Consider the following 22,849-nt stretch of genomic DNA (forward strand, 5'->3'; position numbering starts at 1 on the left):
ACCTCTCCAAGATGTCCCCCACTCCTCCAGCAGAGCCCCTTGGGGGCAGGGCTTCACACTTTGTATTGCAGATGGTGCCTGCCGCGCACCAGGAAGCCAAGACTTCTGGTTAGAAGGTTCAAATATGTGAGCCCCAAATGCTCCCACTCCCCTCATGGCCTGTTCTGAGGCTCCCCTCCATTTCCAAGGATTCAGGAACACCCCTCCAAGGGGGAGAGGAGAGGAGCCCTCCTAACTGAGGAACTTCTGGGTTTAGGCGCCTTCCTCATGTGAGCGAATCTTATCCAGGTCGTGATTCCAAAAAGCATAACTTAGTACCTGCATATAACAGAAATATGCTCAGAGGACTGACACTGCTCTGGCCTAATAACAGCTCAACATTAGTTGAAATGTACCTTTGGCCAGGCACTTGCTGTGCTCAGCAGATTTACCACATCTTGGCATCTGATCCTCCAGCAGCTCCATGAGCATGATGCTATAATCAGCATCTTTTATTATTTTCAAATGTGGAAACAGAAGTTAAGTCACACGCCCAAGTTCACCCAATTAATAACTAGCAGAGCCTGGATGCGATGCTGGTGGTTTGGCCCCCGGGCCTCTGCCCCACGCCCCTGTTGCCTGGTATGGCCAGGCTCGGAGCCTAGATTGGTCTCATCCCAGGGCCCCATCTCGTCCTCCAGCGCCTGCAGCCTGCTCTGGCAGCAGGGTCCCACGTCCCTGCAGTCCTCTCGCTGACCCCACACCAACTTGGCAGGGAGAACCGATTCTTCTATCTCCAAGCATACCCGAGTTCCCAGCCCCTTGTCAACTTAGCTGATCCCCTGTCAGGGGTTCTCTGGGCTTGGGTCACAAAACAGCAAAGCAGGGCTCCCCTCACAACGTCTGTACTGAGATGAAGAGTGCCCACGCCCGCAGGCTGGAGCCTCCCTGCTTTCATGTTCCTGGCATGTCTGCTGCCACCTTGACATTGGGTTTCGCATGTCTTTATTTCCCTGACCACATGTGAGAGTCTCCCAAGGGCCATCTCTGTTTTCTGCTTCTCTCCCTCACCAGCCGTCTCTCTTGGAGGACAAGGCACCCGTCTTATTCTTTATATCCTGGGCCTGGCACAGCACTCAGCAGATCGTGGGAACCTGGAAAATGTTGCTTAACCACCCTTGATTCTTTCCTCCTCTTTTTTCTCTTCTCCTTCCTCCCCTCCCCTCATGCCCAGGTATTTTCTTTCTCTGTTCCTTAGAGACTTGGAGATTCTGCTTTTGGCAGGAAACCAGTTTTTTAAACTTTTGTGCATGGGCAGGGTATGATGTAATCAAAGAGAGGGGGAGGGACTGATGCCCCTTGAGTTGTGACCACATTGGTTAGGGAAGGAAATTTAGAGGAAGGGAAGAGAGAGCGGTTGGCACCATATAGGGGTTTATTCGCTGAATGGTATGATGACACGTTCCTCAGAAGTCGGGCTAAGGAAGTTCCCCTCCACAAAGCCACTGGCTCTGATTTTGCATGTCTGACATCACTGGGAAAAAAGGAAGTGTCTATGGAGAAGGACCAGGGTTGGCCCCTTTCCTTGGCATCCCTCCTGCTGAGAAGAGGCACGTCTGCTGTTGCAGAGGAGAGGAAGCTCTTGGCATGCAGACCTCCATGTCCTATAGAGTGCGGGGATCGAAGGCCCAGCGCAGAAAGAGATGGAGGGCCACAGAGTGTCTTTGACCATCAGAACCTGGTAGCAGTGTCCCAGGGCCTCGTGAGGGGAGGGGCGGGCGCAGGAGGAAAGGTGGCTGCTAGGCAGCTGTGCCTGGCACATAGTCAGCGCGTGATAAGTGTCATCAGTGATCACTGTTGTCTCACGTGCCTGAAGACACTGTTGACCTGAGCAGCTCTAAATGAGAATTCCTGAAGAAGGAGGAACAGTGATTCCATTCCCTCAAACTTCAGCCGACACTTTTCTTTTTTTTTTTTTGGCCACGCCTTGCAGCTTGCGGGATCTTAGTTCCCCCACCAGGGATCAAATCCGTGCACCCTGCAGTGGAAGTACAGAGTCCTAACCGTTGGACCACCAGGGAATTCCCATCAGCTGGCATTTTAGTTTTATGTTTTTTTACATTTTTATTTTTAATGGGCAATCTGGTGAGTGCCTACCCACTGCTCAGTGAGCCTATTTTGGATGGAAGTGTTTGTCACATAAATAAAAAGGCTGCCTATGTTGAAACAGGGTCTGTGTGGCTGTACTCAGGATGGAGCCTACGCGGCCCGGGCTTTGCCAGTCAGGCACTCACATCTCTGCTCCTCTCTCCTGACTCCAGCCTTTGACTTCTACCAGAGACTCCGTGTCCACCTGGGCAGATCCCCACGGGCATCCACCCCTCTGCGGTCCAGCCCCTACGTGCCCCAGTGTGACGCATTCGGAAGTTGGGAGCCCGTGCAGTGCTACGCCGCGACTGGTGAGGGGGGCGGGCGCCCTGGGGAGGCCAAGTGACACCACTTAGAGGAAAGAGCCCGGCCCTGGGGGGCAAGTGAGCTGGACTCTAGGCCCCTGTTTGGTGGCTGGGGGCAAGTCCTTTAGTTTCTCTGGCCTCTGGTTGTCCCATCTGTACAATGGGAGCAGTGGCCTTCTACCAGCCCAAAGGTCACGTGAGTGGTTGCTGCGGTTTCTGGGTGTTAAGGCCTGTGATTGTGGACAATGTTGGGGAGGGCAGACAGACGGGAGGATGGGAGAGGGACCTTACTGGCACTGCTATGCATGCAAAGAAGGAAAGTTTTTTAAATTTTTACAAAATTTTTATTGGCGTGCAGCTGATTTACAATGTTGTGTTAGTTTCAGGTGTACAGCAAAGTGAATCAGTTATGCATATACATATAGCCACTCTTTTTTAGATTCTTGTCCCCTATAGGCCATTACAGAGTATTGAGTAGAGTTCCCTGTGCTGTACAGTAGGTCCTTATTCATTATCTATTTTATATATAGTAGTGTGTATTGCGGGACACTCGGGGAAGGTCCCTCGGGGCGCTTCCTAAACTCTGGCTGTGGTTCTTTTCCAGGGCACTGCTGGTGTGTGGACGGGAAGGGAGAGTACGTCCCTACCTCGCTGGCTGCCCGCTCCCCTCAGATCCCGCAGTGTAAGAGAAGCCCTCCTGACCCGGGCGGTGGGCGCTCTAGTGGGTGGTGCCTGCCCCCAGCCTGGGGAGGCTCCGTGGGCCAGCCCTTCAGACGAGCCCCTGAGAGCAACCAGACCACACCTCCTCTAGTCCCCAGGCCTGGAAGACTCTCCCTGACCTTGGCCCTTCCTAATTGGTGATCCTCGTTTCCCAGGTGGAGAGAGGCAGCTGTGGGGGGAGAGGGAGCCCCAGGTCTCCCCGCTGCACCTGCTCCCTGGGCATTTTCTGCCACTTCTGTACTTTCAGCAGCCACCTCGCATCTGGTCTATAGTCCAACCTCTCTCCTGAGTTCAGACCCGTGCAATCAAGCGCTCACATTACATCTCAGAGATGATACGTCCCATGTGGGTCTTTGTCCCTGAATCTCACCCTGCTTCTTCTCTGAGGTTCCAGCTCTATGTATAAGGCACCTCCTTCCACCCAGATGCACGGCTCTGACACTTGGGCCAACCTGGGCTCCCCACCCTTCCTTGGCACCCATGGCCAGTCCGTTAAGAGGTCCCCTCTCTCCCCGCCAGGCCCCACCAGCTGTGAGAAGTCTCGAGCCAGGGCGTTGCTTTCCAGTTGGAAACAGGCTGGTTCCCAAGGAAAACCATCTCCAAAAGACCTGTTCATCCCAACCTGCTTAGAGGTAAGCCTCTGAAGGCCCAGAAAGGTTTGAGAGGGAAGCTAGAACTTCCTGGATGGTGACTTTTCTAGTTTTCAATAAATTTGTTTTAGTTGAAAACTCACAGGAGTTCTAGACCTGGGTTTTTGTCCCAGCCCTGGCTGACCCTAGCTGTGTGAACTTGGGTAATTTACTTACCTTCTCTGTGCTTCTCTGTACTTTGTTTTATCCTAAGATCAGGCCACATTTTAATCTTCCCTAGTGCTAGGATTGTTTTGAGGCCCTAAGGAAATATCTTTAATGGAAACTCTTTGAAAAATAATCTACACATATATAGTTTCTGAGGCCATTTGCCACATCACCGTGCTCATCACATTTCAGCTTCTCAACATAATTGGGGGACGTAATATATTTCCCTCTGCAGCTCCCTGGATGGTTGTCATGATTTAGTGCAGTGATTGATGTGAAAGCTCTTAGAGAAAGGCTTCTTGCTGGAATCAACCACTTAGGTGCCAAATGATGGAAATCTCTGTGCCCCAGGCCCCTTTCCCTGAAGTAGGAGTGATAGGAACACCGCCACCCACTCTGCTAGGCTCCAAGGGGCTCCAAGAAAATCAGATGAAATCAGCAGTGTAGAGGTTAGTGAAACTGCAAATTACTGAGCAAAAGTTTCCTTATTATTATTCCTCATTATTATTATTGTTTGGTGCTGTAAACATGGACCCCAATTATGATGGCGTTTTATAGAGAAAGTTAATCTTTTATTTTGGCTGACAGCCCCCTACCACTGGAATGAGAGTCTGCTCCATCATCCAGGGTGGCAAGTTCACCCATGGAGAAGGAGAGGCAGAAACCACAGCTCTGATGGAGGGAAAAGGGGTTCAGAGCAGGTCCCAGAGAACCTCTGATCAAGTGGTTTCCCAGCCTGTCTCCTGGAGGACCCAGGTGCCAGGAAACAGGACCCAAGACGTCCATTGCCCAAACTGGATGGCTATGCCTTGGACCCAACTCCCAAAGAAAAGTCATGTTAATGGCTAAAGTGTTCTCAATTTTAAGTCTTTACCCATATTTTCTCAAACCTTTGCTTGGCTTTGACTCTTACCTGTGTAGCTAAAAAGCCGTGTGCCCAGGGGTGCATCACCTGATTTCTCTGGGCCTCTCTGAGTAGAATGAGGACAGTGAGCTCCCTACCCCCCAGGGACTGAATGACACCCCCGGGGAGGGGGGCCTCCTGGTTATGTTCTCTGTAAATGTCGGGTGTTGTTATGATGGTCATTTCTTGTCTGTGAACATGGCACAGCAGAGTATAAAATGAACAAGTGCCCACAAAAAGCTCAAGGAAACCTCCAGTGACAGCCAGGAAGCCTGGAGGAGCTGCCCTCTCCCTGACACCTGCTGTTACACGCCCTCAGGAGAGATGCTGTTTTCTTCCATCAAGGGTTCTGAGAAGGAACATGCTCAAGGGTCCATCTAGTCCCACCTCCTTCTTTTTTAGATGAGGAAACTCTCCCCAGTGAATCAAAGGAGCTTTCCCAGCATCCCCCAGCTGGCCCTGGGACAGGCCGAGGAGACAGGGGCCCCGGTCAGGGTTTGGGTGGCTACCTTTTACCTTTTCTTTATTCCCTGTTACAGGTGTTACAGACTCCCTTTCTCCAAGGGATGCTTGTTGAAAATCATTTCTGGAATGGGGGGCATTATTCCAAGAGAGTGACTGGGCTTTGGGGCTGGGCGGATTTAGGCCCAGCCCTGGTCTGCCATTCCCCAACCTATGGGATGTTGTTCTGTCAGTTTCCCTCTCTGAGTGAGCCTCTGTTTCCCCCGCCCTAAAATGGGTTAACTGTGGTTCTTGTCTCATGGGGTTGTTATAATCACCAACTCAAATAATGTATGTAAAGGGTCTGGAAGAGGACAGCACCTCCCCACCCCCCTCCATTTGGAGAAGCCATCCCCAGTGGTTCTGAAGGAACATTCTTGACATCTGGCTACCGACCTATCAGCTACAAAATCACCTGCCCTTGGTGACACGACCTCGGCTTTGTCTCAGACAGGAGAGTTTGCCAGGCTGCAGGTGTCAGAGGCCAGCACGTGGTGTGTGGACCCGGCCTCAGGAGAGGGCACACCCCCTGGCACAAACGGCAGTGCCCAATGTGAGTACGGCTCCTCCCCCGTTACCCCCTGCCCCATGCGTGAGCACTGGGCGTGGAGCCCCAAGAGCTGGGGCTTCACGTCCCAGCTCGGCCACTTCCAGAGCTGTGCAAGCCTCTAACCTCACTGTGCCTCAGTTTTCTCACCTATGAAATAGGGGCGATATTCCTCCACTTCAGTGGGTTCTTGGGAGAAATACACACAGCAGGGATTGGGGCTGTGCTTCGTAACTAGAGGCGCAAACCTGCGCTGGTCCCTATTAAAGTGGGCACTGGTGCTTTCATGGGGGACAAGCTGTGCAGCACCGATGCCACCACAGGCTCCAGCCTGGCTCCGCCAACTGGTTCCCATGATGAGGTCAAGACGATGTCCCTAAAGTGCAGACGTGTTTACGTCCGTCCTCTGCCTGGAACCCATCGACACGCCCCGGGGTCCTTAGGGCCAGGCTCCTTGCTGTGGCTCGTGGGCCCCTGTGTGTGTGGCTCCTGTATCTTCTTTTGCTTCTCTTGTTTCTCCATCTCAGCATCAAGATCCATCAAGATTTCAAGCAGGCAGACACTCTCTTCCTCCAGAGCCTTAATGTGTTCTGGTTCAGCCTCTGCAAACCTCCCACCCCTCCCCCTACCAGCTGGCTAAGTCTTACTCGGCCCACCCATAGGTCCCTCCAGGAAGCCTTTGCGGGCCTCTCCCTTCCACGGCGGAGTTCGTTACCTTCCTACAGACTCCTAAACTGCCCTGCACATCTCCTGTTGTCACCCTTATCATCTGAACTGTGGTTGCTCACTTACTTGTTAGATATCCTTTAAGACACTAAGTTCCTTGAGGGCAGGCAGTGTGTGTGTGTGTGTGTGTGTGTGTGTGTGTGTATGGATCAGATAGGGGAGTACAGACCTGAGCGAGGCCCAGGCTTTGCCCTGTCCCAGTTCAACACCCCAGTGGGGAGGCAGCCCCAGACCCTGGGGCCCTGCAGGCAGGTGGCAGTCGGTGGTGGGTGGTGACAAGGGCTATGGCAGCTTCATGGGCAAAGAGCCCCTGTGGCTTGTCTTTGCATCAAGGCCCCAGCCTCTGTGAAGTGCTCCAGGGTGGAGTTCCCTCCAGGAGAGCCAGCCCTGGCTATGCCCCAGCCTGCACGGCAGAGGATGGAGGCTTCTCCCCAGTGCAATGCGACCCGGCCCAGGGAAGCTGCTGGTGTGTCCTGGGCAGCGGAGAGGAGGTGCCTGGGACCCGCGTGGCTGGGAGCCAGCCGGCCTGTGAGAGTAAGTGGTGATGCCGCAAAGGGGCTCCCTGGGCTGGTGGGGTCCTGCTCATCTCTTCCTTTGTCCCGGCTGGGGTTGGGAGGACTCCAAAGGTGCCAGGACAGTGGGGACAGGAAGGGAGACAAGGGAACCGCAAGAGGGATGTGGTTGCGTTGATTTCCGTGATGCTGAAAGTGCGTCTACTTCCTACCAATGCCCAGCCCTGGGGCTCAAACCAGGGACAGCCCATGCAGGGATCTCCTGAGCTGGCGCCTCACAGAGCTCAGGCCCTGGCCTGCTGTGTCTTGGTCTCCCCATCCTCGAGTGGGGAGGAGGGTACAGACAGCAGAATCTCAGTGAGGGTGGGTCCATCCCAGCCAGGGAGCTTTAGGAATCCGTGGAGGTGTCGATCTGTTTATTTTTATTTCTAGTTTAAAAATCATCTGGATATCAGATATTGAAACATATCTCTTATGAATATATATTATACTATTGAAATGCATTATTACTTATTAAAATATATTATTTAATTATCAATTACTTACCTTTCATTCCTCCTATATACTCAAGTCACAGGACATTGCAGTCATGCTAAAATTTATGGGCACAGGTAGGTTACATTATCTGTGACTTTCGTTTCAGAACAGTAAATGAAGACATTGCAAAATATTTATTACAAATTGGGATGCTGGGTCTGGCAGGGTTGAGGAATATTTCACTAAATACTAATTTTATTGCAATTGCCTTTCTTTTGCTGTCCTTATTGTTTCGTTGCCTTGTTTTTAACTTTTGCAGTCTATAAGCAACATTTTGGAACTGCGGACATATTTAATTAGGTCCAGTGATTTCTATGCGTAAAGAGAATTTTTATATTTGTCAATTTATGTTTATATTGTCAAGAGACAGGGGGTCTCTTCAAAGGAAGGGTGGGAAGGAAGAGTCACCTGCTCTCTTTGTGGGCTCTGTCCCCTTCTGTCCATTTCCTCACCTGCCCCGAACCTGTGGCGTGTGCCCACGGCTCTCACCACACGCCTTTTCTCCCAAGCCCCCAACTCCCCCTCTCTGTACGGGGCCTGCTTCAAGGGCCTCAGCAGCTTCCATCATGCGGGGAACATAGTAGGTGCTCGATGGGTATTTATGAGTAGAGCTCCCTGCCAGATGCTGCCGAGAGAAGTGATATGGCAGCCTTAGGGTCAGACGCCATGCACGTTGAACTTGCAGGGCATCTAAGAGTGGTCTGCACTGTCCGGGACCCAGGAAACAGCCTGAAGTGTCTCCTGCAGGAACAGGTCTGGAAGCACAGCTCTTCTGGGGTCTGGGAAGACTCCATGCGGCTTGGCCTTGCAGGATTCCATGATAATAACTCACCTGTGCAGAGATTTACCTGTTAAAATGTGCTTTTCACATTACTTATCCCATTTCTGCCTCCCAGTGATGCAGGTAAATAGAACAGTCCTACTCCTCATTATACAGATGGCAAAACTGGGACTCACAGAAGCTCGTTAATATGTTGAAAGCCACACCGCTGGCAAATGGAACAGCCAGCGCTAAGGAAGCCCCTTCCTGCTGACCTACTGCAGAGCGTGGTGGAGAAAGCTCAGATGTAGGGGCCAGACAGACAGACCTGAGGGTCAGCTCTGCCACCTCCCTTGCTGGGTGACCTTGGGCTAGTCCCTTAACCTCTCTGGACCACAGGTTCCCAATCTGTGAAATGGGCATGGGGAATCATAGCTATTTCTTAGAGTCATCGTTAAGATTAATTCAAATAGTCTCCGTAAACAGCTTCGCCTGGTGGCTCAGAGGGCAGCCTCCAGGGCCAGGCCTGGCTCCCCACTTGCTGCTATAGGACTTCAGGCAGAAATTTAAGGTCCCCCTGCTTCGGGGTCCTCACCTGTGGGATGAGGGTGACAACAGTCTTGCCTCACAGAGATGCTGTGAGGATGAAATCAGTTCTTGGGAGATGCTTGGGCAGCCCTGGCACGCAGTAAACACGCCGTGTGCACGAGCTCCTGTATGAGAGGCTGGAAGCAGGGTCTGGTTTCGAGTCCAGTCACCAGCACGTGCCCCAGGCAAGCCACTCAGCTCCTTTGAGGCTTTGCTCTCCTAGCCTCTAAAATGGCAATGATGCAGTTATCCTTTGGAAGGACTGCGTGAGATTAGGAGGTAGAGTGCCCTCTGCATGCTGGCCCGCTGCGGATGTTCAGTTCACGTCAGTTTCCATACTTCTTCCTTTTTCCCTCCTCCCCGACCATGGAGGCTGGATGAGTCAAACCATAGCCAGGGAGTCTGCATTTCAGTGACACTGGGAAAGCAGGCCGTGGGAAAGCAGGTCGGCTGGGCAGGGTGAGACACTGGTGAGAGGAACATCTGTGTCTCAGATGATGCGGAGACCCCAGGAGGAGATGCCTTCCCAGCCAAGTCAGAGCACTCACGGGCCCACTCCCAAAGCAGGCCATGGAGGGGGACCAGAAGAGCCACAGTGTACAGAGCCATCCTGGGGGCCTGGAGGGGAACCTGCATTTATTGAGGTTTACTCTGTGCACCGGGGGCTCACACGTGCACATTCCCTCACTGACCCCTCGCTTTTCACACACACATACACACACGCCTGGCACACTCGTGGAGAACGTAGATTCTGGGGTCTGGTTTTGCTGTGTCCTAGCTCTCGGATCACAGGCAAGATATTTACCCTCAGTGTGCCTCAGTGTTGGCATCTGGGAAATGAGGATAATGGGACCTACCCCACAGCTTTGTGGGGAGAATTGAAGGAGTTGATATTGGTGATGCTCTTAACAGTATCCCTGGCACATACCAAGGGCCACACAGTGGTTTTTAAATAGAGATGTGGTATTGGAGGCTCAGATGGCGAGGGGTTTTCCCTGGGGTCCCGCGGGAAGGATGAGAGTCAGTTCTGGGCCCACATGTGGGTCCAGCTGGGTATCCTGCATGAGTCCTGAGAGGTACCTGGCCAAGTAGTTGCAGGAAGCCTCGGAGGACAGAGGAAAGAGCGTGGGCTGGAGACGTGGGGGCATGCAGGCTCCAGTGCCGCTCTGCCTGGCGTGAGGAGGAGCTTGGCCTCGTCAGCCTCAGTGGCCTTGGCTGCAAATGGGGGCCTGGCTGCTGGTGTGGGAAGCCCCTCTCAGGTCCTCGGCCCCTGGCCCGGGCGCCCTCTCACGTGAGAGCTCACAACTCAGCGGTGCTCTGGCTTTCCAGGTGCCCAAAACCTTCCCTTCTGTCCTTGGCCCACCTTGGTGGTCGGAAGTGCCAGGGACCTTTATCGCCATCCTAGAGGTCGGACACGGAGGCTCAGAGACGTATGGGGCTGTGCACAATCACACACTCAGCACGGAGGGGTGGAGTCCTCCCCCAGCCTGGTGAGCCCGCTGTCTAAGCCAGAAGTAGGGCCGGGGCCTGGGAGACATCCGAGTGTTGAGGGCTGTGGAAAGGGTATGCTGGAGCCAGGGAGCCCAGGGAACAGCACCCTCCCATCCCTGAGCAGCACCAGACTAAAGGGCCTTTCCCTGCTGGGGTTGTGCTTCGATTCAAAGAACCAGCACTCAAGCCCTGGCTCTGTCCCTCCAGATCCTCAGACCTCAGTTTCCTCATCTGTAAAAGGGGGATGATAAAACCGGGGATACCTGCTTCATAGGGTTATTTTGAGTGAGATCCAATTAAGTATAGATCATGACAGAGTTAAACAACCTCTAAAATTCGTGGTAAATATCAGCTATTATTTCTCTCAGAAGTTTACCCTCGTGGTGCATCAAATGCTATTTCATTGTTCTGAAAGGGTGAATTCACATCCTATAATTTCCAATCAGGCAATAATGTATTATGCTTGTTGTTATTGTTAATAATAATAATAATAATAACTAACATTAATGACCATTTGTTAGCTTCCAGTAACTCCTCTGAGCTTTTTACATGCCTTAATTCATTTTGATTCACACCATCCCCAGGTGGTAGGCACTATTGCTGTCCTCACCATTTGATGGGCGAGAAAACGGAGTCACAGAGCCAGTAATTAACTTGCTCTAGGGGGCTCAACTAGTAAATGATTGGGCCAGGATTCAAAGCTTGCAGGCTGGCCCCGTAGCCCACAGGCTGACTCTTCCCATCCCCAGCGTATACATGGTACTTGGTTAGAGCCAACTCAATAAGCCCTCAAATTACAGTGCAAAATTTTGGCCAGAGGCCAGCGTCTTTATTAGATAAAAGACCCAGGCTGCCCCCTGGAGATCAAAATGGGTCATTCTCCATCTTTGAGGCCCTCAAGTACTCCTGAGTCACATGTGGGTTGCAGATTTTAAAGCCAGACATATGCAGACAGCAAGCCTATGCTTCAGTCAGATGATTAACTAAATCTCTAGCCAGGTGTGAAATTGTCGCACGGAGTATGTCTGTCCTTTAATTTACTTAGTTACCCACTTATTTAACACATACTCATGTTGCTTGTGTTCTGGGTCAGCATTGTTCCATGGCCTGGGTGAACAGAGGAAAGGGATCCTCTTTCCTCTCGGAGCTCAATCCAGTGGGGAGACCAGAATGCAGATAGAGTCTTGAATAATTGATAACACGGCGGGGCGGCGGGGTGGTCTACTCCAAGTGGCCTGAGAGCTTAGAGAAAGGAGGCCTAAGTCGGCCTGGGAGAACCATGGAAGGGTTTAGACAGTTTGAGGGGTTGAGCTGATAACTGAGGACCTGAAAAGGAACCTTCTAGGCAGATGAGCAGGCAGAGGGAAGGGCATGGGGTGTGCAGCCAGCCTACGGTCAGGGAACGACAACTATGGGGCAAAACGGGGCTGGAGGAGACCAGAGCAGAGAGAGGGAGTCGGGTCAGCAGGCACTCAGGAGGTCTTGAGAGCCAAGTCCAGCTCCATTTCTTTGCCGGCGGCGAGGACTGGATTGGACATGGGAGCAGAAGGGCAGGGGATGAGGCCCAAACGTGGGGAGCTGGCGAGGAAGCTTCGAAAGCCGTTGAGGAAGAAGATGACAGATGTCTACATGAAGGAAGTGCAGTGGGGATGAAGAGAAGTCGAGGACGTGTGAGCCACTGCCTCGGCTGATGGGCAGAGGAGGTGGGACCGTCTTGGCTGGCTGCCGTGTTCCTGGCTGGAGGTGCCAGGCCTTGAGCTCGGAGTGCTGAAGCCAGAGTGGGTGTGGGCAGCAGACACTGAGTTCTGGACCCGTTGGCCTTGAGGTGGAGGAGACTGGCTGAGGATGGGACTTAGAGATGGGAAGAGATGGGAAGAAGCTCGAGAGGGCCTGAGCTGGAGGTGGAGGAACGAGGATCATCCCTGCTCAGGCGTGTGATAAAACTGAGAGAAGATGGGCTCGGCCAGGCGGAGGGCGGGGCAGGGCCGTGTAGGGGCAGGCCCAGGCTGGTCTGAGGGAAGGGAGGGCGGGCGGCCCCGTGTGATGAGCGGCAGTGAGGGGGGCAGCGCTCAGCCCCGTGCTGGGCAGGTGCCCACAGCTGTCCCTTTCCTTCTCCTAGGCCCGCAGTGCCCATTGCCCTTCAATGTGTCAGATGTGGCCAGCGGGGCCCTCCTGTGCACTCCAGCCTCAGGCCCAGGAGGGGCTGCCGTGCAGCGGTGCCAGCTGCTGTGCCGCCCGGGCTACCGGAGTGCCTTCCCGCCAGAGCCGCTGCTGTGCAGCCTGCAGAGGAGACGCTGGGAGTCGCAGCCCCCTCAGCCCCGTGCCTGCCAGCGTGAGTGGCCCCAGGAAGGGCTGCCCGGTGCCCCGCTCCCTCTCAGGGCTCGGGGCCGAGGCCTTCATTTTCCCCACCCGAGTGTAGCGTGTCCACCATAAGCCAGGTGGCATCAGAGCAGGAGAAAGGCCCAGTGGAGCATTTTCTTCTAGAAGGAGCAGATGTGCTTCCCAGACCCCTGGGGGGAAGCTCTATTTGTGGCTTCTCTGGAGCAATCTGCCCCTTGAGACACCTGCCATCATTTTGGGCTCCTGGATACAGGACTGCATTCAAGATGCAGGTGCTCCAATGGCCGTATTGCTTACTATGGTGTTGGCAAGCTTAGAGCTGCTGGTCCGGCATCTGAGAGGGACAGTGACACTGCCATGCCAGCCCTGCCCCCAGGTCCACCTGGAGCTCCAGGGTACGGCATCCTTTCTGATCACTGTGGGCCTGGGCCATATTTAAATATGGGCAGAGCTCCTTCCTCCTGTTCTCATAGAAAACCTACTTTCACATGCACGTGGCTGTGAGGCCACATCAGGCTCTGACTGCACCCACCTTGGCAAAGGCTGGCCGTGGTTACTCACAGCCAGGCCAGGCGGGGGCAGACTCGGGGACTGGCGCTGGGTCCAACCAGGGCAGTGGGAGGGGCATTCAGGAGAGAGACCCAGATCCTGGGTCTGACTGTCACAAGGCTCTGGGTAGCTGGTAGATCGTCAAAGGATGGTATTTGTCGTAAAGCATTCTGAAATAGAGAATACTATCCAGAAAAATTTCAAAATATGATTTGGACAAATAAGTGGCCTATTTCCCAGGATGATGACAGAGTGGCCTGAGCCGAAATTAAGACCAGACTGGTCACGACTGAGCAAGGGACTTGGGAGAAGAGAGGCACAGGTCCTGAGCTCCTAAAGTGGAGTGCAGGGCTGCTGTGTACGACTGTGCAGGTTGTGCACTGAACAACCTTAGAGAAAGCCTTTCACATAGGCTGTGGTGAAACTCTTAACTGGCCAGACCAGGTGCAGTGGCCCTGTTTGAGTGCAAGGTACTGTGGAAGATTTTCCAACAAGAATGTCCAGGTCCCATGTAAGTGTAAAGCGGCCTGGTTTAGAGGCTGAGGCAGGACTGAGTTTGCTGTGAGGGTGCGAAGTAATTTGAGACGAGCCGGCATGCTAGGAAGTAGTTAGACTCAGAGGGTGACAAGCAAGATGGCAGTGCTCGTGGGCTCCAAGCTAAATGAAGAAGGGTTATTTTTGCAGAGGAAAAACCAAACAAGGCAAAGAAAAGGATCCCGCAGCTCTTCCGTCCCTGTCTGCTGACCTCCGGTGCTTGCCTGCAGGGCCCCAGCTGTGGCAGACTCTCTGGACCCGAGGGCAGCTCCAGCTCCAGCTCCCGCCGGGCAAGGCGTGCCACGCCGACTACGCAGGCTTGCTGCCGGCTTTCCAGCTCTTCCTATTAGACGAGCTCACAGCCCGCGGCTTCTGTCAGATCCAGGTATGTGCCTGGCCTTCCCCACAAGGGGGGCTTGGACTGAGCTGAGGGTCCCCGGGCAGAGAACCTCAGATTTCAAATGAACTTACAGTTCAACCCACGGTCCTTTTACCAGTGGGCAAACCGAGGCCCAGGATGAGAAAGTAACTCAGACGAGGCTAATGACATAGAGGCAGAGGCGGATCTGGTATCCATCTCATCATCGGCCATTCTTTCTGCATAAAGATCCAAACCAAATGTGTGCTGAGCGCTTAGACTGTGCCAGGCACTGTTAGCATGGCTTAGTTAATGAGATCCTCACTGGAACCCTATTATTTTTACCGTTTTCTTACTAGAGAGTAAAAATAATTGGCCAGAGTCACACAGCTGGGGAGTGGTAGAGCCAGGCTGGCTGACGTGAGGACAGAGCTGTGGTCACCACATGGTACTGTCCCCACCCGTGAAGAAAGAGCCTGGGAACGGGGCAGGGAGACTGCAGTGGTGTGACACGCTCTCTGAGCTGCTGTGCCGGGGCGGCCCTTAAACCTGTGAGGAGACATCATGGATCCTCCTTGGAAGGAAAATGTTACATGCCAGCTGGAAAGACATGGTTACCGGGGAGTTCTTAGCTGTGTAATAGGCAAGGACTTCGGTGATTTGAAGTCCCTAGCGTCCACAGAGGGAGGCTTTAAAAGTCACTCAGTTAAATAAGTCCTTGTTCTGCTCAAAGGCTGCAATCTCATCAGAGCAACTCATTTCTAGCGCCTCCTGTTAAGAATTTCGGAGAACACACATATTCACAAAACCAAATACAAAGAGTATTGATTTTAAAACAAAGAGAAGGAAATCTTGCCCCCTTTTATCTAAAGAAAGGCACTTGACAGCAGTATCAGCAATATTTATTGGTTAGTGAGCACTGGTTGTATTCCTGGTGCCAGGCTGGAAGTTCTGCTTTCCGTATCTCTAATGATTACAGCACCCTGCTCAGTGGGTATCATTAGCCCTTGATTGGTAAGTGAATTAACTAAAGCCCATGGAGAGCAAGTAAGTTGCCCGAGATTCCACATCACGGAGTAAGTCTAGACTCTCACTACACCAAATCTGTTCATTCTTTCACTCATTTTCTCCCTCCTTCATTCTTCCATTTAGCAAGTGTTTGGGTGCCTGGTACAGGCCAAGCATGGTTTTAGGCACTGAGAATTGTCAGAGATAAACAAAGCCAGACACCAGTTACAGTGGCCAGAACAGATTTTCATCAGTAATACATATGTTTAAAGCGCTTCACGCAGGGCCTGAATAACGGAGGATGTTCAACACGTGCGCGTTGCCTCCCGGGAATGCCAGGGGCCTGGCACACAGCAGTTCTCCTCCAGGGACAGCGGCACGAACCCCACGTCCACTGGCGCACCTGCACCCTGGGCGTTGTGGGGTGCACGGCACACAGTAGGCGCCTGGTACCAGTCTGTGACTTGACCTGCCATCCATGTTGAAGGGCCTCCTGCAGCCCAGGGCCTGTGTGGAGAGGGCATCTTCTGGACCCTGAATGAGGTGGTCGAGGTCTCTCGTGCAGCAGGCTGACAGCCAAGGCCCAGATCAACTCTGGATCCTGGGTCGGACAGATGTCACTTTCCTTCACAGACCCTTCCTTTTACACAGAACCTTCTCATTCTCCTCTAGATGCCCAAGCTTCTGATAAACTAACACCCCCTGGGGCTTGATATAGAAGCTCTTGGGATATTGCTTTTGAAAGAGCACGATGGGAAGAGGGCCCAATGAGGCTTGTGTTGAACCCCAGCCCCTGCCCGGCACTGTCCCCAGGCTAACCAGGCACCACCACCGTCCATCCGCCCACCCTACTCTGCAGACGGTCAGGGGTCACTGAGGGCCGCGCTCAGGTTGGGAGGAGAAGCCAGGCCGTGTGGTCACAGTGGAGGAGTTGGTGCTTCCCGGGCGGGAGGGTCGTGTCCTGCTGGATGTAGGTGTTGTGAGGACATTGGCCGAGTCAGCAGAAGTTGTTTCTCCAATGAAGTACAGACCCGTGAATTCGGAGTGTTTAGGCTTTCTTGTGTGTGTGTGTGTGTGTGTGTGTGTGTGTGTGTGTCTGTGCCCTTTTAATTTTATTTTTTTGAGAATCTTTTAATCTTTATTTTTTTCTAAGTATATTTGTTTTCTTTGTAGTTTATTTTATTTTATTTTTACATATATGTGTATCTATTCTTTTTCAAACTCTTTTCTCATTTACGTTGGCTTTTACTCTGCTTACACCTCTGTCTGCAGGCTGTGTGACCTGAGCAGACGATTAAACCTCTCTGAACCTGGAACCTCATTTTCCAGCTCTCTCAAGCCTGCGTCCTCCCAAACGGCTCCCACTGGGGACAGGTGGTGGGTGTAGAGCAGACCTTCTGAGGACAGGGGAGGGTCTCAGGAGCTCCGATTGCCCGGGGCCAGTTCCCGGGTCAAAGGGAGGTCACGACCTCTCCACAACCTTCTCCGACAGTAACATAAGCCAGTTTAGGTGCCTGGTGCAGCCTCGGCAATGCTGGCTCCCTGCTCCGTGTTCTTGAGCTCATGTCTCCCTGCAGGTGAAGACGGCTAGGACCCCTGTCTCCATCCCCGCCTGCGACGACTTCACGGTGCGGGTGGAGTGTCTGAGCGGGGAGCGGTTAGGAGTCAATGTCACGTGGAAATTGCGTCTGGAGGATGTCCCACCTGCCTCTCTCCCGGATCTGCGTGACATTGGTATGTTTTCCCGCACTGCTGCCTTGAAGGTTCACAGACTCGCTGGGTCTCAGTGTTCCTATCTGTCAGATGGAGCCACTGCGGCCCCAGCGCCTTCCTGTGGGGCTCAGGGAGGGAACCATGTGCCTGGCCCGTGGGAGGGGCTAGTTCCTGAGGAGTTTATAAAAAGCAGTAGAGTTCTGGTCCATAGCTGACTAGAGCTAAATAATATCACCTGACTGCGCTTGTGAGAACCTTTTCTAATTCTCCTCTTGGTTTTCTGGGCACAGAGAAGGAAGACAGGTGTGAAGTAGGGGAGGGTGGGGCAGGGTGAGGGCGTCTCCGTTTGTTTATAATTTATGTCCTGCCTACTTCGAATCAGAGAACATCTCAGACCACTGACACTGTTTAAACACATTATTAACACTATTTAAAATGGAGTGGTAACGATACGGATGAATCGAGAGTAGAAAGATCTAAGGAGAAGCAGAGTGGACCTTACGATCGTTACTCTGAACCAGGGTGGGACATAACCCATGGGCTTCTGACCAGAGGGTGGAAGCTTCTCCACTTCCTCTTCCACTATCTGGTGGCCAAACGCCGAGGGTGAGGGATGGCTGGAGCTTGACTTCTGTTCTATGAGGGGGAACTTGTAGAAAACGCCGCAGTGTAACCCAGGAGGCAGACTGTATGTATCTCAGACATTCTGCAGTGCCTGTGACCCTAATTACCATCTCCCCCCAAGTAGCGTTATGAATTAAGGGTCACTTTTTGTTTTCCTCTGGAAACAACCTGCATAATTTGGGTATGTTTGAAGCTACAAATGGATGAGATGTTTATTCCTGGCGTCCATGGCCTGGGGCTGCCTTTACCGTAGCCGTTGTGGCATGAATGTTCGTTGTGTGCTGGGACCCTCCCCAGCTCCAGATGTAGTGCTCACCCATCTGCTTTCTTCCTAGGAAACACTTGGAGTTCGACAGCTGGAGGCCTTCTCAGCGTTTAGCTGAACCTGAGACGGGGCCTCTTCCTTCCCTTTTACCGGCCCCATCACATTCTCTCTTGTAATCCTCACCAACTGCAAGAGGGGCATTCCTAGCCCCATTTTTCAGATGGGGAAACTGAGGCTCAGGGATGGTGGCTTGGCAAAGCTTGGGACAGTCGTGTATCTGGATAGTGTACCTTAGATGAGTGACTGAGGTCATGATATCCTATACCGGTGGGGGTCACATTGCTGCCACAGAAATGACAGGAGCTGGAGATCTGGTTTGGAGTCCTAGCTGTGCTTCTGATTCTGTGTATCTTTGGGTCAATCAACCCCCTTCTCTGGGTCTCAGTTTCTCCCTCTGTAAAATGAGACACTGGGAAAGGCCTATGTCTCCTTTCGCTGTGGACATTCTGCGTGGCTCTGTCCCTGGATCCTCCCTGACCCTTGCAGGAACAATGACACTCCTGCCTCATCTTGTGTCTTGCAGAGGAAGCCTTGGTGGGCAAGGATCTCGTTGGGCGCTTTGCAGATCTGATCCAAAGTGGAAAATTCCAGCTACATCTGGATTCCAAGACGTTCCCAGCAGACACGTTCATCCGCTTCCTCCAAGGGGACCGCTTTGGCACCTCTCCCAGGACACAGTTTGGGTGCTTGGAAGGATTCCACCAAATCTCGGCCACCAGCAACGCCAGTCAGGACCCACTGGGGTGTGGTAGGTTCCCCCTCTCTCCCTGGACTGCTGTTACTGAGCCATGTGAGGCTGTGGAAAAGGCCACAGAGCTCTGATAGAGGTTATTCTGACATACAGAGTGGAGACTCATTCATTTATTTATTCGATGAAAGCTTTTCAATTGTCCAAATATACTCACAGGCATATAGTTATCACCCACCAGGTAGTAGCTGAAACTAGAGGCAACATGACAGAGGAAGAGCCCCCATGTTTGAGGTTATCCTTCCTCTTAGTCCTGGATGAGCTTGGACCCTGTGGCCTGGGCTGCACTGTCTTGGTGGAGAAGGCCGATGTCTACCCTGTGTGCTCCATGACTTTTCCTAGTCTGGTTATGGCAACACGTTACTCACCACCATCCCCAAATGGCCAGTGATCATCCCAGGACATGATGGTTCAGGGGAAGTGATTCCTGGTGGAGGTTTACTGGGCTGTTCAGCAGCAGCCTTGGAAACCATTCTCACTAGACTGCAGCTGCCGGTTCCCTGGATAGAAGCTGTGTGATTTGCTGCCATAACAAATCACCACAAATGTAGTGGTTTAAAACAACACCCACTTATTATGCTATAGTTCTGTAGGCTTGAATTCTCACACAGGGTCTCACTGGGCTCACATCAAGGTGTCAGGAGGGCTGCATTCCTACCAGAGGCCCTGGGAGGGAATCAGTTTCCTGATTTTTCCAGCTTCTAGATGTTGCCCACATTTCTTGGCTTGTGGCTTCCTTTCTTCATCTTCAAAACCGGCAGTGTTGTAGCTCTCAGGCTGTTCTTCCATAGTCACAGCCCCCTTGGATGCTGTCTGTCACTTCTAAGGACCTTATGATTGCACACAGCTGGGTAATCCAGGACACTCTCCCTATTTTAAGGTCTGTTGACTAGCGACCTTAATTCCATCTGCAACCTTAGTTTCCCTTTGCCATGTGATCTAACATATTTACAGTTTCCAGGGATTAGGACATGGACCTCTTTGGGGGCCATTGTTCCATCCACTACTGAAACTTCCAGGGCCTCATGGTGAGAAGTCATCCTCCCACATGGCATGAGACAGAGGCATTTTTATTGAGCTGAAGAGAGAGAATATGTTTCTCAGTTATTTATTTTTCCATTATTCATGTTGGTTGCAACACAAAAGCTATAAGGCCTTTCCTCTTATGAAATGCATGCCAAATTCTAAGCTCCACACTGGATTTCAGACGCAGCTAACTCTTAACACGGAAACCAGAGACACAACCACTTCTTGCTAATATTTACAGAGGATCTTGCAGTTTACAAAGCACCTTCACAAATACTTAACTCTCACTATCGCCCCCGGTGGCAGGTCATCTCCCCATTTGACAGGTGAAGAGGCTGAGGCTCAGACGAAATGAGGTCATGTGTCTGTAGTGCCCAGAGCAGGGCTGACTCAAAGGAGGGACTCAGTTCTCTGTGGATGAGTTACCCCAGGTCCTCTGGGCCCAGAGCTCACGATCCTTCCACCTAAACAGAGCTGCCCAAACAAAGAAGATGAGAAGTAGAAGCAGGCATGGATGGTGCCACCTGCCAGGGTGGGAGAAAACAGGGTCACAGCAACGGAGGTGATTGCAACACCTGCCACTGTGTTCTCAGACTTGCTGTTAAGAGCCCTGGGCTCCACTGCCGAAAGCTCATTGTGTGTGTGTGTGTGTGTGTGTGTGTGTGTGTCTTTGTGCACAAGCACGCGTGTATTGGGAGGAGGCTGCTTTTATAATCACCCCAGGCAGTGTTGATAAGGGGGTCTGGGAGCCCCACTTGCAGAGGCTCACCCACCTCGGGTGCCCCCTCTGGAGCATGGAGCCAAGAGGCGGGACAGCAGGAGATGGAGAGAGGGACTAGTCAAGCGCCAGGTCCCCATTTCCTGTGTGTACAATAAAGAGGGTGGACTGGGAATCTGGTCCTAGGTTCCCTCTAGGGAACACGGTTGATGATTAGATGACCATTTCCTGTCTACCAGGACGGATAGTGCAGCTCAACTGGGAAGTGGGAGGGGAAGCTGAGCCAGGAGCACAGACAGACTTGCCTGACGGGTGTCAAGCAGTGGGGACCCAGGGAATCACAACCCAGCCTTGGGGTGACTGGACTTCAGAGAGAGTGGGAGTCACAGGGTGGGCCTGTGAATGAAAGGTTTGGCCAGGGCTGCACTTGCTGCAGATCAGGCGTGGCCACCTTTTTCCGTAAAGGGCCAAAGCAAGTCTTGTAGCCTTTGCAAACCATTCTGTTTCTGTCTCATGGACTCAGCTCGTCCACTGTGGGGAGAGCAACGTGGCTGTGTTCTAATAAAACTTTGCTTGCCAAACGGAAGGTGAGCTGAATTTGACCTGAGGGCTGTAGTCTACCCATCCTAGCTCTACACAAACCTACATTCTGTTCTTCAACTGCAGCAGCTTTTTACCAAGTTACAGAGCATTGTTGATGATACCATTCAGCCCCACCCCTTATTCCAAATGGTTAGAAACATCCAGAATGGAATTCACAAAAGCTGTACCAAAACCCCCGGATTTTCTCCAGTGTCGATGATAACATCCATTCTCTATTGAATTTCTACATTGCTGTGGTCCAGGCTGTCAGGTATTTTTAATGCCATGGGGTGGACGAAGCAGCTGGGGGGCATAAGTTAAGAGTGTTAGGAAGACCTGGGTTCAAGTCTTGGCTCCAGCACCTTCTCAGTGTGGGTTCTTGGGACACTGCCCATCTTCACTAGGCATAATCTGGAAAACAGGGACAGTAATACCTATTTCATGGCATTGTGATTTGCATAGCTCAATATAATCCATACAAAGCACATTGCTTCACACAAAGTGAAACTTCAGCCACGTGAGATTTAAACTCAGCCCTGCTGTTTCCAGATTCTTTGTTCTGTCCGCTGATTCACAAGTCTCCCTTCTCAACAAGGGCCCTTGGTGAAATCACGCCCTCGGATTCTTGTATCTATTCTTACTGGCTCTTTTTCCTTCTGAAGCACATCTGGAATACAGCTGTGAGGCTACAAGCAGAGCATTGTCCTGTGGAGATAAGGCAGGGTTTCTGTGTGTCGTCTTGGGGGGCCAATCTGGATGGTCCCCCGGGGGGACAGTGACTCAGGGAGATCGGTGGGAATGTCCACCTCCCATGACTCAGGCATGCCTGGCAGCCTTAATCTAGGCAGTGCCTACTGCAAGGGGTGGAGGCCTTGTTTGCACCTCCCATGCAGCCAGTTACATTCACCCTCTTGCCTCACTGCCAGCCAGGTGGCTTCCCCTCAGAATTACCTGCTGGCAACCTTCATACCAGGTTGGTCCATTAAGGAGGATCCCAGAGAAATTGTCTGGATTTTCCATTTCCATTCTGAACAACATTCACTGTCACTCATTCACTGCAAATGCTTATAATAGAGCTAGTTCTCTACGGATTTCTTCCTGAAGTAACATGTTATGTCTTGTTTCCTCCCTCCCTCCCTCCTTTCCTTCCTTCCTTCTTTCTATTCATGCATCTGTCCTTCCTTCCATCCATCTTTCCATCCATCCATCCATTCCATCCAAACTTTCAAAATATAATTATGTATTAAATACCATGTGACATTCTTAGGGAAGCAAAAGTCATAGCTCCACTTTCAAGGAGCTCACAGTCTAGCTGAAGAGAGGTTAAGTGAAAAGACAGCTAAAATATCATGTGAAAAGCCTTTTGCATCCCAGTCAGGGCAGTCAGGGATGGCTTGCTGGGGTTATAAAGGCTGGCGTGAAGTCTTACAGGCTAGTTAAAATTGTCGCTTGGACAAAAGCAGACAAGAAGTGGTTTGTGTGTGTGTGTGTGTGTGTGTATGTGTGTGTGCCCCCATGTTGAGTTCACTAAAGTGATGAAGGACATTCCAGAAATGGAGATTAGTGCAAAAGCAGGGAGTTACGAAGTGCTGTGGCTTTATGGGGACAGTGCACATGGTTTGCATGACTGGAGAATGGGGCCTGAGAGATAGGAGAGGACCAGAGTGGGAGAGGCCTGGGGGCACAGCAAGGGGCTTGGTTTGGTGGGGTCACCAGGGGCGAATTTTAAGTTGGAGAGTGACGGGGCCAGGGGTGGGGTTGAGCAAAGCAGGCTAAGGAGTGAAGGGCAGTTATGCTTCCTCAGATATT

At 52.1% G+C, this 22,849-nt stretch overlaps 1 protein-coding gene across 1 annotated transcript in view; it reads left to right on the forward strand.

The window, feature by feature from the left end:
• The window catches only part of TG (thyroglobulin), a 239,070-nt gene that overhangs the window by 23,755 nt on the left and 192,466 nt on the right, over window positions 1-22,849 (forward strand). The window contains exons 12-20 of the mRNA XM_060115916.1: window positions 2,301-2,438; window positions 3,037-3,114; window positions 3,672-3,784; window positions 5,805-5,907; window positions 6,961-7,161; window positions 12,635-12,847; window positions 14,169-14,323; window positions 16,882-17,038; window positions 18,490-18,714. Of these exons, the coding sequence (XP_059971899.1) occupies window positions 2,301-2,438; window positions 3,037-3,114; window positions 3,672-3,784; window positions 5,805-5,907; window positions 6,961-7,161; window positions 12,635-12,847; window positions 14,169-14,323; window positions 16,882-17,038; window positions 18,490-18,714 (1,383 nt within the window). The remainder of the gene's footprint in view (window positions 1-2,300; window positions 2,439-3,036; window positions 3,115-3,671; window positions 3,785-5,804; window positions 5,908-6,960; window positions 7,162-12,634; window positions 12,848-14,168; window positions 14,324-16,881; window positions 17,039-18,489; window positions 18,715-22,849) is intronic.

Source organism: Mesoplodon densirostris, chromosome 13, assembly GCF_025265405.1.
Source record: "Mesoplodon densirostris isolate mMesDen1 chromosome 13, mMesDen1 primary haplotype, whole genome shotgun sequence".
In the NCBI taxonomy this organism is placed as follows: Eukaryota; Metazoa; Chordata; class Mammalia; order Artiodactyla; family Ziphiidae; genus Mesoplodon; species Mesoplodon densirostris.